This window comes from Gorilla gorilla, chromosome 3 (assembly GCF_029281585.2).
Source record: "Gorilla gorilla gorilla isolate KB3781 chromosome 3, NHGRI_mGorGor1-v2.1_pri, whole genome shotgun sequence".
Lineage (NCBI taxonomy): Eukaryota > Metazoa > Chordata > Mammalia > Primates > Hominidae > Gorilla > Gorilla gorilla.
In genome coordinates this window covers 50,906,943-50,920,884 of record NC_073227.2, presented here as the reverse complement: position 1 = coordinate 50,920,884, position 13,942 = coordinate 50,906,943, and the positions used below count along the sequence as shown (strand labels likewise).

The following is a 13,942-nucleotide window of genomic DNA, read 5'->3' as shown; positions in this document are numbered from 1 at the left end:
TTTCAGTTCTCATAAGCTCTCACCACCAAGGCCTTTTGGGAGGGGCAAGTATAATTTCATCTCCAGAAATTCTTCATGGAAATATAAAAAATATTCTCTGAAAAAAAATCAGCTTGTAATTGAGTAGCTGAAGCAGGAAACATTGGCCTTGGAAAATGCTGAAGCAAGCACAAATTTAGGGGAAAAAAAGAAAAATGGGAAGGGGCATATATAAATGTATGAAAAGGGAAATTCCATAATTAGAGGAAGAGCCTTGAAAGCTGTGATTAAGAATATCTATCCCAGAGGATCACAAGGTCTGGAGATGGAGACCATCCTGGCTAACACGGTGAAACCCCGTTTCTACTAAAAAATACAAAAGATTAGCCTGGCGTGGTGGTGGGTGCCTGTAGTCCCAGCTACTTGGGAGGCTGAGGCAGGAGAATGGCATGAACCCAGGAGGCAGAGCTTGCAGTGAGCCGAGATCATGCCACTGCACTCCAGCCTGGGTGAGAGACTTCGTCTAAAAATATATATATATATATATATATATCTACAAAGCTGTGGCCCAAATTTTTTATTTGGTTTTCTGTGTAGTTAGAAAGAGAGGTGGCATCCTTAGTAAGGATCATTGGTTTATGTGTGTTATCTTTGTAGTAGATTTTCTAATATTATTTTAAATAAAACATGTGTAAAACTGTACTATAAAGCCAGCTGTTTAAAGCACCAGGCACTGAGAGAGGCAGATCTTCAGCCTTCGGGCTCCGGTTGTAGCCTCTGGGTTTCACATGAAACCTCCTGAGTTCTAGAAGCCCAGTGCTGGATTATTGATTCAATTGATTCAATAATGTTTATACTCTGACAACAAGCTACACGCTTCTCTGAGATCATAGTTATTTCCCTCAGACTATAGGAATTAAGATGACTCCTTGGGGACAAATGACTCCTTTTCTGAGAAAAGTTTCTGGCACTACAAGAATAATGTGTTAGAGTCATTCTTCATTTTTCTTCAACTTTTATTTTAAGTTCACGGGTACATGTGCAGGATGTGCAGGTTTGCTGCATAGGTAAATATGTGCCATGGTGGTTTGCTGCACAGATCATCCCATCACCTAGGTGTTAAGCCCAGCATCTATTAGCTATTCTTCCTGAAGCTCTCCCTCCCACCATTCTACCCCTGAAATGCCCCAGTGTGTGTTGTTCCCCCAAAATGTGTTCATGTGTTGTCATCATTCAGCTCCTCATTCCATTATGAAGATACATGCACACGTATGTTCATTGCAGCACTATTCACAATAGCAAAGACATGGAATCTATCTAAATGCCCATCAATGATAGACTGGATAAAGAAAATGTGGTACATATACACCATGGAATACTATGCAGCCATCAAAATAACTGAGATCATATCTTTTGCAGGGATATGGATGGAGTTGGAAGCCATTATCCTCAGCAAATTAATGCAGTAACAGGGTCACTGTTATAGAAACTGATAAGAGGACACCCTGGAGTCCTCTGAGGCTGATGTGTTCTGCATCACAACCACTCTCACATCATTTGTCTTTCTCTTCTTTCCATAAAACCACTAGTTTAACTTTATTGATTTATAATATTTACTAAACCAAACATTTGTTGCTTCATTAGGGGTGCTTAATCTTCTCTTAATTCATTTCTTTCGACTCACTTGGTGTTATTCTATACTGACAATTTGCCATGATCAACACTGTGTTATATTTACTCAGTAAGGTATATAATACTAAGATACAACTAGATTCAAGACCAGAGTCCAGAAAGATTTTAAATGCCTGGACTAACATAATAAAATTAAATTATATTGAATGTAGCATCATATACATGACTACAGAAAGGAAACACACAAAACAGCATTATAATGTTTCCACAGGAAAGGTATCTAAGAGGGCAAGCCCAACAATGCAAACCCGTTTCAAGACTTTGATTGTGCCATATTTATTACCATCCTTTCAGCCAAAGGAAGTCACATGGTCAAGACCAAAGCCAAGGGCTGTGGAAATACACTCTACCCCCTGGTGGCCATGGCAAAAGTATGTCAATGTATGATACTACCACAGGGAACTAGGAAAAAATGAAGCCAATGATTTAGTCTACAACAAGGCCTCAGTCTTTTCATGTACAAAATAAGCTTAATACCAAGTATAGAAGGCAGAATAATAGCTACCCATGTCCTAATCTCTACAATCTATGAATATATTTCTTTACACAGCAAAAGGCACTTTGCAGACATGATTGCATTAAGCATCTTGAGATAGGAAGATTATCGCAGACTGGATAGGCCCAACATAATCATGAAGATCTTTATATGGGAAAAAGGAGGGCAATAGAGTTAGAGAAGATGTAATAGTGGAAGCAGAAGTCAGAAGGATGCAGGGCCACAAGCCAAGGAATGTGGACAGCCTTTGGAAGCTGAAAAATGCAAGAAATGAATTCTGCCGTAAAGCCTCCAGAGAGGAAGCAGTACTGCCAAAACTTTGATTTTGGTCCCATTACAATCATTTCAGGCTTCTGACCTCCATAACTGTGAAGAGATAGATTTGCGCTGATTTAAGGCTCTAAGTTTGTAGTGATTTGATTTGTTTCAGCAGCAGTAGGAAACTAATACACCGGGTGAGTAGTAATTGTTGTTCAGTCTCTTCTGAATATGGATACCGCAGGCTTTATTTTTCACATAACCAGCATGATTAATGTGGATGCCAATGACCATGTTCTTGATTTCTGGGAGAAATCATGAGTCTTGGGTCCTTAAAAAGGGGATATTTACTTGGGACAGTTTAGAACAACAGAACCTTGGGAAACTGGAGGGCATCCCTTCTGCTAGATGCGCCACAAGCACTGTGCATTTGACAGCTGTCAAAGGAAGGTACTCATGAGAGGGCATGTGAACCTGGCTCTTCACCAAAGGTGATACGCGAATAAGAACAGTTGCCCTGTGGCATGGATTAGTTCTGGGACCCTCATGAGCAGAGTTACCCAGTAGCCTCTCCCTGCTGACCCTGCTCTAGACCCTCTCCTCAATCTGTAGACCCCCCACAAGTTCCTGAGGTCACAGACCACCCAGCTCTTGTCCCCTTTTTAACTAAGATAACCCTCGTTAGTCTCCATTCATTTGGTACTCTAAGTTTCCCTATTCTCTTTCCACTGACCTGTAATAACACAATTCCCCAGAGCCTTCTCATCTGACAAAATCTATCTCTAGCAAATCAACACCTTGGTTTTCACTACTCTACCCTCTTTTGGGCTAGTCAAGCTTATACAGAGTTTTCATATAAAAGGGATCTTAAATTTCGTATAATTAATTACATAAAAGATACAAAAAAGAAGCAACTAATTATTTCATAGCCTAACTTTGTTATTTAAGAATCAAAAAAAGGGAATACTCCTATTATTTACTTTATTTGCTATGTAAAAGAGTCTATTACTTCACTCCTGATGCAATGTTCTAAGGCATAATTTATCAGCAATTAAATGAGATAATGAATTATTAGAAAAATAAAATTGAGCAAAGATGTCTCAAATCTTTGTCGAGTAGATTTGTGCACATAAATAAAATGCCCTAACTGAAAATTTCTGCATGACATCTTATTCTGTTTATAATTTTGTAAATCCCTTCCAGGCAATAATTATTGAAGGATTGATACATTTATATGCTGTGTCAGTGTATAGGCTATTAAATGTTTATATTACTTTTATACAAAATTTAAAATACTGGGTTTCAGAGAAAATATCAGCATGAGCAATATCTGCCAGCATGAGCAAGCCAGCAAAAGAACGTTTGCCTTGCTCAGCTGTTAAATTGCATTTTTAAGTTTTAGAAACATTAGGTGCTAATTCCTTAATTATGTGGTAATGATGGGCCACCCATAAGCGTTCATTAAGCAGTTTCAAGTCATATTGTATAATCTGTGACTTTGCTCAGCAGGTTGTTCTAAAGCCAGAATTCAGACAGATTCATAGGATTAAGCTTAGGGAATTACCAATGTTCCACAAATTAAAATGTCATGATACAAAGATTCTGATGAACCAGGAAAAAATGTGATTTTCCAACTTAGATATTAATTGAACTAACTTTAGAAGGAAAGTTTTAACATGATGAGTAGAACTTGGATAAGTCGGTGCTAATGGTCAGAGTCACTGTTATTCACTTCTAGAGATTTGTAGGATCAAGATAAAAGTCATTATACAGATGAGCCTTCAGTTATTGTCCTTGAGACAGAACTCAACTAGAAAGAAAGCAAGAGCAAGCTAAAGAAAAAGATCCAAAATCAAATGATGGTCTAATAAGAGAAAGACTAAAAGGAGAAAAATATAAGCATTGGCCTGAGGAATGCATAGAGGCTGGTAAACCAACAAGAAAGCAGAAAGAGAGAATCTTCTGGGGATGAAAACAAAATCTTTTGTTTCTGAGTTCCTCCGGGAATTGCTTTACACAATCATTTACAACACACTGCTGGATAGTCCATGAAGGCAGGAATTGGGTTTTAGTCCTCACATTATCTAACATATTTTTTGTCTCATGGTAGATATGCAGTAAATAGTTATTAATGAATGATTGAAAATGATCAAAAGAAAGAATGGAATGAAGCAAGCCAGCAACACTTCGCCATGCAAACTCTAGTCCTGTCCGTTATAGGAAATCTCCAAACCCAAAAGAGATGGAGAAGAGGAAAATAACCACTAAGAGGGTTAATTCATTAACTCAAGGAAGAAAATTTATTGAGGTCCTACTCAGTATGTGTGCTAATACCATAAGCAAGAGCCAAGGATGGTATGTGCAAGGTGGTCACAGGACTCTAAGTTCTATCAGTTTACAATTCTTTAATTGTGCATAAATATCAGTAGTACCAACTCATCTTTGCTGCTTTTTCTTTCCTGCTTTTTACATAAGTCACTTAATCTCTTAGTGTAGTTTCTCGCATCATTTGGAATTGTATCAAACATCCTAGAGCTTCTTTACCTACCCCTTAATATCTAAAAAGATAATATTTCCATTAATACATGATAGTCTTGACAGAACACTACATAAGAATTTCTCAGGATACATAACATTTTAAATCCTATAAATTAATGTTTCTGTCAGAGAAGAAGCTCAGATCATAATTAACTGATAATTAATTGATTAATAGTAATATACCTCACAGGGTTGTTGTAAGGAATAAATATCAATGCACATAAATAATGTAGTGTCTAATATTCAATAAGTACTTAATGCTAATTATTTTCCCAGAGTGGTCCAAATGAACCACTGGGACTAAGGAGACATCAAGAATATCACCTTGTCTTTACTGAACTATTATTCTATTATCGGAGTTTGATTCAGTGAACCAGAGATGGATAATAAATACTGCTAGAAAGGTGTGTTAACACTACCCATCCTGAGATAGTGAACCACTGTAAGCACCAGTATATTTGAGGTAAACAAGTCATCCTCTTTCAGTGTCAATCCTTGCAACCTCATGACACTTTAATCAAGTGATGTTATAGAAATGATATAAACCTTTTAAAAATACAGTTCAAAGCTGAATTGAATCTATTTAACTCTGCAGAAAAAAAAACCTTTTCTAGATGAAGATCAAATGTCCAATAAATGATAAATTGTAAAACCTGCTAACCAAATGTTGAAATTTCAAAAGGCCCGATTATATAATAACATGATATGTTTAGTCTTATTACATGATACATTTAGTCTTCATGTTTGTTATCATGACATTTCAAAACACAAAGTTGGGAGTTTATGCATATAGTATAACACTTTTGAAAACTGTGAAAGCCAAAACAGCAAAGGGCAGAGTTCTTGCATTACTAGCTTTGGGCCAGAGACTGGATTTCTCTCACACTTAGTTATCTAAAAACAGACATAATAATAATAATAATAATAGTAATAACTTTTCTGTTCACTTTACAAACTTTTGGGCACAATTAATTAAAATAATATATGTGAAATCCCTGTGTAAAATGCAAAATAACATTTCATTCCTCATTACTGAAAAATTTTAGAAAAATTATTTACTTTCTTTAAAAATTAGCCATTGTTACTTCATGCTAAAGAAATTACAAAATCACCACACAGCTCATACCTCTCAGTAGCCAGCTGACATCATTAAATTTGAGATATACTTTGTTCTTAGCAGCAAAATATTTCCAAAATCTCTCCGAATGAGTCCTTAGGTTTTTCCACAAACATACTACTTTTATTTCATTTGTCTTGAAATATTACAATGCTTATAAATACAATCACACTAACCGGAAATATGCATGTACATACATAGACAGAGGTTATATGTTTAATTTGAGTTCTTAGAAAGGAAATGCCAAATTATAGTATGTGTTGTAATTATTTTCCTTCTTTGCACCTATTTATCTCTAATACAGTAATTTTAAATTTGGAGAAGGAAAGGGAATTAAAATTATGGAAATTACAGTACAATATTCTAACAGTTTATTCACACAGTTTGAGGATAAGGTCAAGAAAAAAAATCGCTGTCTGAAATGTAATCTCATAAGAATAAATTAGCAAAAATAAGCAGCCTTAATTATCCGCATCATTGACTCACTCTAAGAGAATTTGGAAATATTTTGCTGCTAACAGCAAAGCATATCTCAAATCGAATCATGTCAACTGTGTACTGAGAGGTATGAGCTATATGTTGATTTTATAATTTGCTTAGCATGAAGAAACAATGGCTAATTTTTAAAGAAAGTAAATATATTTTTTAAAATTTTCCAGTAACGAGGAATAAACTTATGTAACTAGATAGAGATATCTAAGAGCAGAATTTCTTAAAGAGTATTAAAAACAGACCAACTACATCAGAGTGTCCTGGTAAGATTTCTGGACCTGTTCTCAAATTAACTGATAAATTTGAATATTCATGGGAAACATGGCTGTCGGGATAACCTTTATTCATCTTTGGCTCAGAAAAATCTTTCTGATAATCTAACCTGACCAAAAGAATGAATAACAAGTCATTGCATATCTCATTCATTTTCTTTATTAAATATTGAAGCGATAAGGAACATTAATATTTTTATTTACCCTTGGGAACTGGATGAATTTCCCTTTGATACTCTAGATCAATGATTCTCAAGCCTTAGTGCATGTAAGAATAACCTAAAGAACTTCTAGTAAACGCCTATTTCCAGGCCACAGTCATGGCTAGATTCTAGGTTTTCAGATTTCCAAATTGGCCTCTCTCGAGCTCTGTATTCTTGTTATCTCTGGGAGAGTTGGCAAATTCAACCACCTGGAGCTGAAGCGCCATAATCTAGAACAGCTAGAGACATTTTGCTTCACCATTAACCACTCTCTACAACGCCCACCTGAGCAGCCAGGTGGCCTTCTGCTTTTTGCCTCCTGGTTCATCACTGCCTTTAACAACCTTGATTAATTTTGCACATCATCAAATACCCAGGATTATATAAGGTAAACTAATTGACCAATTCATTCTGATATTCCTTTAATAGACAACTTTCTAAGTAAGTGCTGCTACAAAGTAAAAATATTTTAAGGCAAAAATTGCAATGACTTTTTTCTGTGCAGTTGAAATTTTTGCAGGACATATACCAATGTTTTATGAGACAGGGATGAAAGAGTGGGAAACTAATACAGAAGAGGCAAGTGATTGACAGGGTCTTTGAAATATTTTATTTATATTTAGGGTTTTCTTTCATGTTTAAGGTTAAGTGCTTTAAGGTTTTAAAACTTAAAACAAAAAGAAAAGCCTCACTGTTTCTTCAATCACAGTTCCTTGCTTCAGTAAGATTGGCTGTGCATTGAAACCTTAATCAAATATCCAAGATACTGATTGCTCACTTTTTCCTCCCTGAGGGAGATTACTAAATTACATCCAGTCAAGTTTACTGCTTACTTTGCAAGGGATATGGAAAATATAGAGGGGGAAAAGTCATATCTGGTAAAGGGTATAGGAATAACTGAATAATAACTTCTGCTTCTAGCCCCTGGGGCTTCTCTGTGGGATGCCTATGGGAATATACACTATCATCCTAAGACATATGCCTAAGATGTACATTACCCCAAATGACATACACATCCCTTAAAAAGTGTGGCAAGCGTCCAAATCAGATCTCCACATAATGTTGAGTAGGGTGTATTGCACAACTTTAAGGGGTACCATTCATGCAGACAATGGGGAATGGAGCTCCTTGGGCAATAATGCAACTAGCAGCCCTGATCCGAGTGTAGCCACTCCTTTAACTTATGTTTTGTCCTGGAGATACCAGAGAACATTCACACAATTAAGATGCTGCTGATGACAATGAAACTAAAGATAATGACCAAAATTTGTGAATGCCTACAATAGGCTGATTACTTTGCCAACATTATAAAGAAAGGACCAGATTGGTGGGCAGTTGGGAGGGATAGATCTGATTAAGTACCAAAGACCTTGAAGGACCTCTGCTAATAATCTTTATTGCTCTTCATTGTTCTAAAACAGGGAATACGTGGAATGGGGCTAAATTATTAGAAAAAGGCAGTTTTATTGCTTTTTTATCAAAATGGGGCTATGGAACTATGCATAGAAAAATATGCAGGTAAATATTGCAAACTAATCTAGTGTTAAAATTTTGATTTTGGAATTTCTTCTATTTCTTTTTTGTGAGTTTAAAGCACTGTCAGAGTAAACACATAGGGAGAAGAAAGTTTTTCTCTTGTAGGTTTTAAAGGCTTAAGATATTTACTCATAAACAATAAATTTGGGGGGAGATTTGAATAAACAGATGCAAATCAAAGTACTAAAACTTTTAGTTTTGTAAACAACCCTCCAAATCATAAGGTAATTCAAATAATGACAAACTAAGTTAATCATAATGAATGCAAACATTTTAAAACTTCATTGTTGCAAAAAATCTTGGTCTACTCCTTAGCAATAATAATTTCTGCATTTGGTGAAACTCGGTGGCCACTAAGATTGCCATAACCTAATAATCACATCTCTAGAAACTGAAACAAGATTGTTTCCAACCTAGTAGAACACAACATCAGTTTCTGATTTTCAGTCTCCAACCTCACCCCAATATGTAAAATTCTTTACTGGTAAGTGCCATATATTAAAAAGAACCTTTGCTGTCGACTGTTTTTATCCTTTAACAAAAACTAATTTTTTAAATCCTCCTGATATTTTCAAATACTTTCTTTGAAATAAAAAATATTTAAGTACTTTCATTGAAATCCTCTCTCTTCACCACTCACACATTCTAATATAATATAGGGACATTGAATCATCACAAGAGATCATTTTATTTAAAAATTGAGAATATAAAAAGGAATTACAATGAAAAATATTGGATACCTTAATGATAGCAATCATAAATTCCATTCCTGACATAATGATATCTGTTTTTAACAAAAAAACAAATCACTTTACCAATCCTTTCAAAAACTTGTTAACATTAGATCATTGTCAAAAGCCCCAATACCTAAATAATATATTTCTATATTACTCTGCAGAATCTATCACATTTAAAGTAATAAATGTTAAAAATTATTATGCAAAATCTGGATCTCAGTCTGTACATTTATAGAGGAGTAATTTTTTCAAGCATCATCCTAGAATTTTTATGGGCAACTTAATAGAGAAATTGATATTGAATGAAGCCTGCAACCTCTTCAGGAATGGGAGGAAGTCAAAGTTAGTCTTTATTGCTGGACAACCTTCCAATTGAACCCAACCTCGCTGAATTGATGCACTCAACATTTTCTGGTGTAAATATCTACACGAGTAATGATAAATGCTACACTGGTATTTCAAGGATAATAAACCAGAATTTAACTTTTAATCTTTGCTCAAATGCTTTGAACAGCATAGTTTTATCTTTTTCCTTAGCAAAGAAGTAGACATGTTATATTAGTCATCACACACTGGAAGGAAAAAAAGACCACTTATGTGTTAGAAATTTGGCTTTGAGAACTCAGTCTATTTTCCCAAGCACAATGACCCAGTTTTTAATTGATAGCTGTTAGGACAGTATCTTAGGTGGAGGAGCGTCTCATGAAGCATGTAGGAGTTGCAAATAAGAGAGGCTTGCTTTAACTGGAGAACTGAGAGGTGTTCAGATGGTGAGTTAGGAACAAAGAGCAGGAGAAGGAAACAGCAATGACTTACCTGTAATACTTTGGTCAAATTGTTAAATAGAGCCTGGCCAGCACTCACTTTGTATTTGACGCCTCTGACTGTGCCATTTTTGCTTAAAATGTTGACTCTTCTTGTACCAAAACCCTTCTCACTGGCAGCCCTTGCTAACACCAGCAAGCTATCCTGGTCATTCTCATTCTCATCACCTTCTGATTCTATGTGGCCATTCTGCTGTCCATCAGAATCACTTAGTCCATCTATCCCACAGATACTGGCACATTCAGAATCCAGAGAGCCTGACGGTTGCCCATCTTCATACACTTCCTTCAGAACTCGCCCACTGTGAGAGGACGCGATCCGAAACCGGACTTTCCGTGGCCTGTCACTTTCTGGCTTCATCTCTCTTTTAAGCATGGTCACCTCCACCCATATGAACAGTTTATAGCATTCTGGATCCGTTGTTACTGCACTAGTCCACTTGCCAGATAGCAATATCAGAGCCAATTCTAGTGATGGCAGCACTCCTGTGAAACTAACATCGAAAGGAAAGAAGATTCCCAAGGACTTACAGTGTGTCTCTGCTATTAATAATAAATGTGTGTGTGTGTGCTATGGTTACCTTTAAACTAAAACCCGCAAAATGATCTCAGCCTTTAAATATTAAATAGCCATGGTGGACTCTTTAACAGGACAAGTGCAAGAAAGTGGCATGCAGCGAATCTGAAAATATGTATGGGGCAAGAAAATGAAAGGCTTGAACTTTGAAGCCAATGGTGGGCATTGAAAAGGACCTGAGCAGTGGACATGTCTCTACTATTCATTGTCCAAACCAGAGGTTAGAGGTAAAATGTGGAACCAAGTTTGTAGGATAAGAGAAGTCACAGTTTTCTCACAGGACTTATTTCTTCTTTAAAGGGCAGTGAACACGCTGCATGCTGCATGCCTGCATAGAGCTATTACTATTAGTTCTTATTAAATCATCAGTTAGATTTCATGTACATTGCATAAGATGAATGTCCAACTTACATCTATCTCTACCAAGCTAAAGAATAGCTTGGTAACAAAAATGCTATTTTTTAGCTTTTTTGAAAAGGAGAACTTTTGCTTTGTTGCTTCCCCCCTTCTGCTAGTAGGAAACGTTGTTCTCTTTGACAGAGAAAAGGTTTCAGAAAGAAAACATATGCAACAGTAAGGGAAGAATGGAAAAACCCTCCAGGCTAGCCAGATCAGCCAAAGCAATCCAGGTAATCAGCAGTGATAAATATTATATCCAAATCACCCATGCATAGAGAAAGTTCCTCCTCATGCTGTGCTCCGTGTATTTTCTATCACTTTGGCAAGCACCTAAGGAACCTGTTACGATATATAAGGTTATATTGAAATGTACACTATAGTGAGTTCCCCAAGCTGTCTGCACCTCCTGAGGGAGGAAAGCAGCTTGCCTGCATAAAGTACCACATGTTTTTAATTTTTATAGTTTTGGTCTCATTATGAACTTAATTTACATTTATTTTAGAAAATTCAGAAAATAATAGCAAGAAGTTGAAAATAAAATCATGAAAAATCTCACTAGAGATGTTAATAATTTTGTGTATTTTCTTCCAGTGTATAATGGCAGAGACGCTCCATGGCTCACAAAACCAGATTGCCCAGAATCTTGAATTTAAGGGAAAAGGGAACAAGTGCCTAGCTTTTGACAATGATTGTGAGCAAAAGTGATGCATCATTTATGCACCAAGGCAATTGAGACAGAGCCTGCCCCGTCTATGCTATTTCTCTTCCTGCCTCAACTGCTAGCTGCATGGCCCCAGAGCAATCTGGAAGCACTACACTGAGCTTGTCAGAGTTACAGAGAAATTAACAACCACAACCACCATGCATTAGATGATGTCATGGGAAAAAATAAGCCTTTATTGTGTTAAGCAATGAAGATTGAAATTTAAGAGTTGTTTGTTAGAGCAGATATCATTACTGAATCTGATTAATATGCTCTCATATATAAAAACATATTGCATTTATTTAGTATCTTGGTTTTTTCAGTCAACCTTATAACATGAATCATTTCCCATACCATTATTTCTGAAAAACATAAATTTAATGTGTGTATTAAAAAACCTCCTGATAGCCATGTTGTATTTTACTTTATTCTTTCTGGATTGCTAGATGTTCACAATTTAAAATGTTTAGTAAAATAATGCCATAATTAATATTCTTGCTTAAAAATCAGTGTACATATATCTGGTTGTTTAGCATAAATTTATTTGGGTAAAATTGATGAGGTAAGAATTTTTACAAATTTAAAGCTCTTGATAAAAATTGTCATTTGCTTTTAAGACAAATTGTATAACTTACACTTCTACTAGTATATGAGTGCCTGTTTTATTGCACTTTTGCCAGTGCCAACACTGAATACAGGCATACCTCAAAGATATTGTGAGTTTAGTTCCAGACTGCTGCAATAAAGCAAATATTACAATAAACAGTCACATGAATTTTTTGTTTCCCATTGCATATAAAAGTTATGTTTATACTATACTATAGTCTGTTAAATGTGCAGTACTGTTATGTCTTTATAAAATGTACATATTTTAATTTAAAAATATTTTACTGCTAAAAAATGCTAACTATCTCCTTAGCCTTCAGAAAGTCGTAATCTTTTTGTTTAAAAGGGGTCTTCCCTCCATGCTAATGGCTGCTGACAGATCAGGGTGGTAGTTGCTGAAGGTTGGAGTGGCTGTGGCAATTTCTTAAAATAAGACAACAACAATCTTTCACAAAAGATTTCTCTGTTTTATGCAATGCTGTTTGATAGCATTTGATCCACAGTAGATCTTCTTTCCAAATTGGAGTTGATCCTCTTAAACCCTGCCACTGCTTTATCAACTAAGGTTTTGTAATATTCTAAATTGTTTGTTTCCATTTTAACAATGTTCACAGCATCTTCACCAGGAGTAGATATCATCTCAAGAAACCACTTTGCTCGTCCATAGGAAGCAACTTCTTATCCATTCAAGTATTATCATGAGATTGCAGCAATTCAGTCTCATCTTCAGGCTTCACTTGTAATTCTATTTCTCTTGTATTTCCACCACATGGAAGTCACTTCCTCCACTGAAGTTTTGAACCCCTCAAGTTATCCAGGAGGGTTGAAGTCAACTTCCAAACTCCTGTTAATGTTGATATTTTGACCTCCTTCCATAAATCACAAATGTTCATAATGGCATCCAGAATAGCAAATCCTTTCCAAAAGGTTTTTAATTTACTTTGCCCAAAGCCAGCAGAAGAATCACTATCTATGGCAGCTATAGCTTTACCAAATGTACTTCTACAATAATAAGACTTGAAAGCTCAAATTAGGCTGGGTGCAGCAGCTCACACCTGTAATCCCAGCATTTTGGAAGGCCGAGGCATGCAGATTGCTTGAGCTCAGGAGATAGAGACCAGCCTGAGTAACACGGCAAAACCCCAAAATCCCCTCTCTATAAAACAAGACCAAAACAATTAGCCAGGCATGGTGGCTCATGCCTGTAGTTCCAGCTACTTGGGAACTGAGGCAGGAGGATCACTTGAGCCCAGACAGTCAAGGCTGCAGTGAGCCAAGATCATGTCACTGCTTTCCAGTCTGAGTGACAATATGAGACCCTGTCTCCAAAAAAAAAAAAAAAAAGGAGAAAGTTCAAATTAATTATTTCTTGATTCATGAGCTGCAGAATAGATGTTGTGTTAGGAGGCATGAAAAGATTGATATCCTTGTGTATCTCCATCAAAGATCTTGGTTGACCAGGTTCATTGTAAATGGGTAGTAATATTTTTAAAGAAATCTTTTTTTTTCTGAG

The 13,942-nt window shown here is 36.0% G+C and overlaps 1 protein-coding gene across 1 annotated transcript in view; it reads right to left on the bottom strand.

The window, feature by feature from the left end:
• The window catches only part of GRXCR1 (glutaredoxin and cysteine rich domain containing 1), a 136,158-nt gene extending 125,084 nt beyond the window's left edge, over positions 1-11,074 (bottom strand). The window contains exon 1 of the mRNA XM_004038621.3: positions 10,137-11,074. Within this exon, the coding sequence (XP_004038669.2) occupies positions 10,137-10,520 (384 nt within the window). The 5' untranslated portion in view covers positions 10,521-11,074. The remainder of the gene's footprint in view (positions 1-10,136) is intronic.
• Between the last annotated feature and the right edge of the window lie 2,868 nt (positions 11,075-13,942).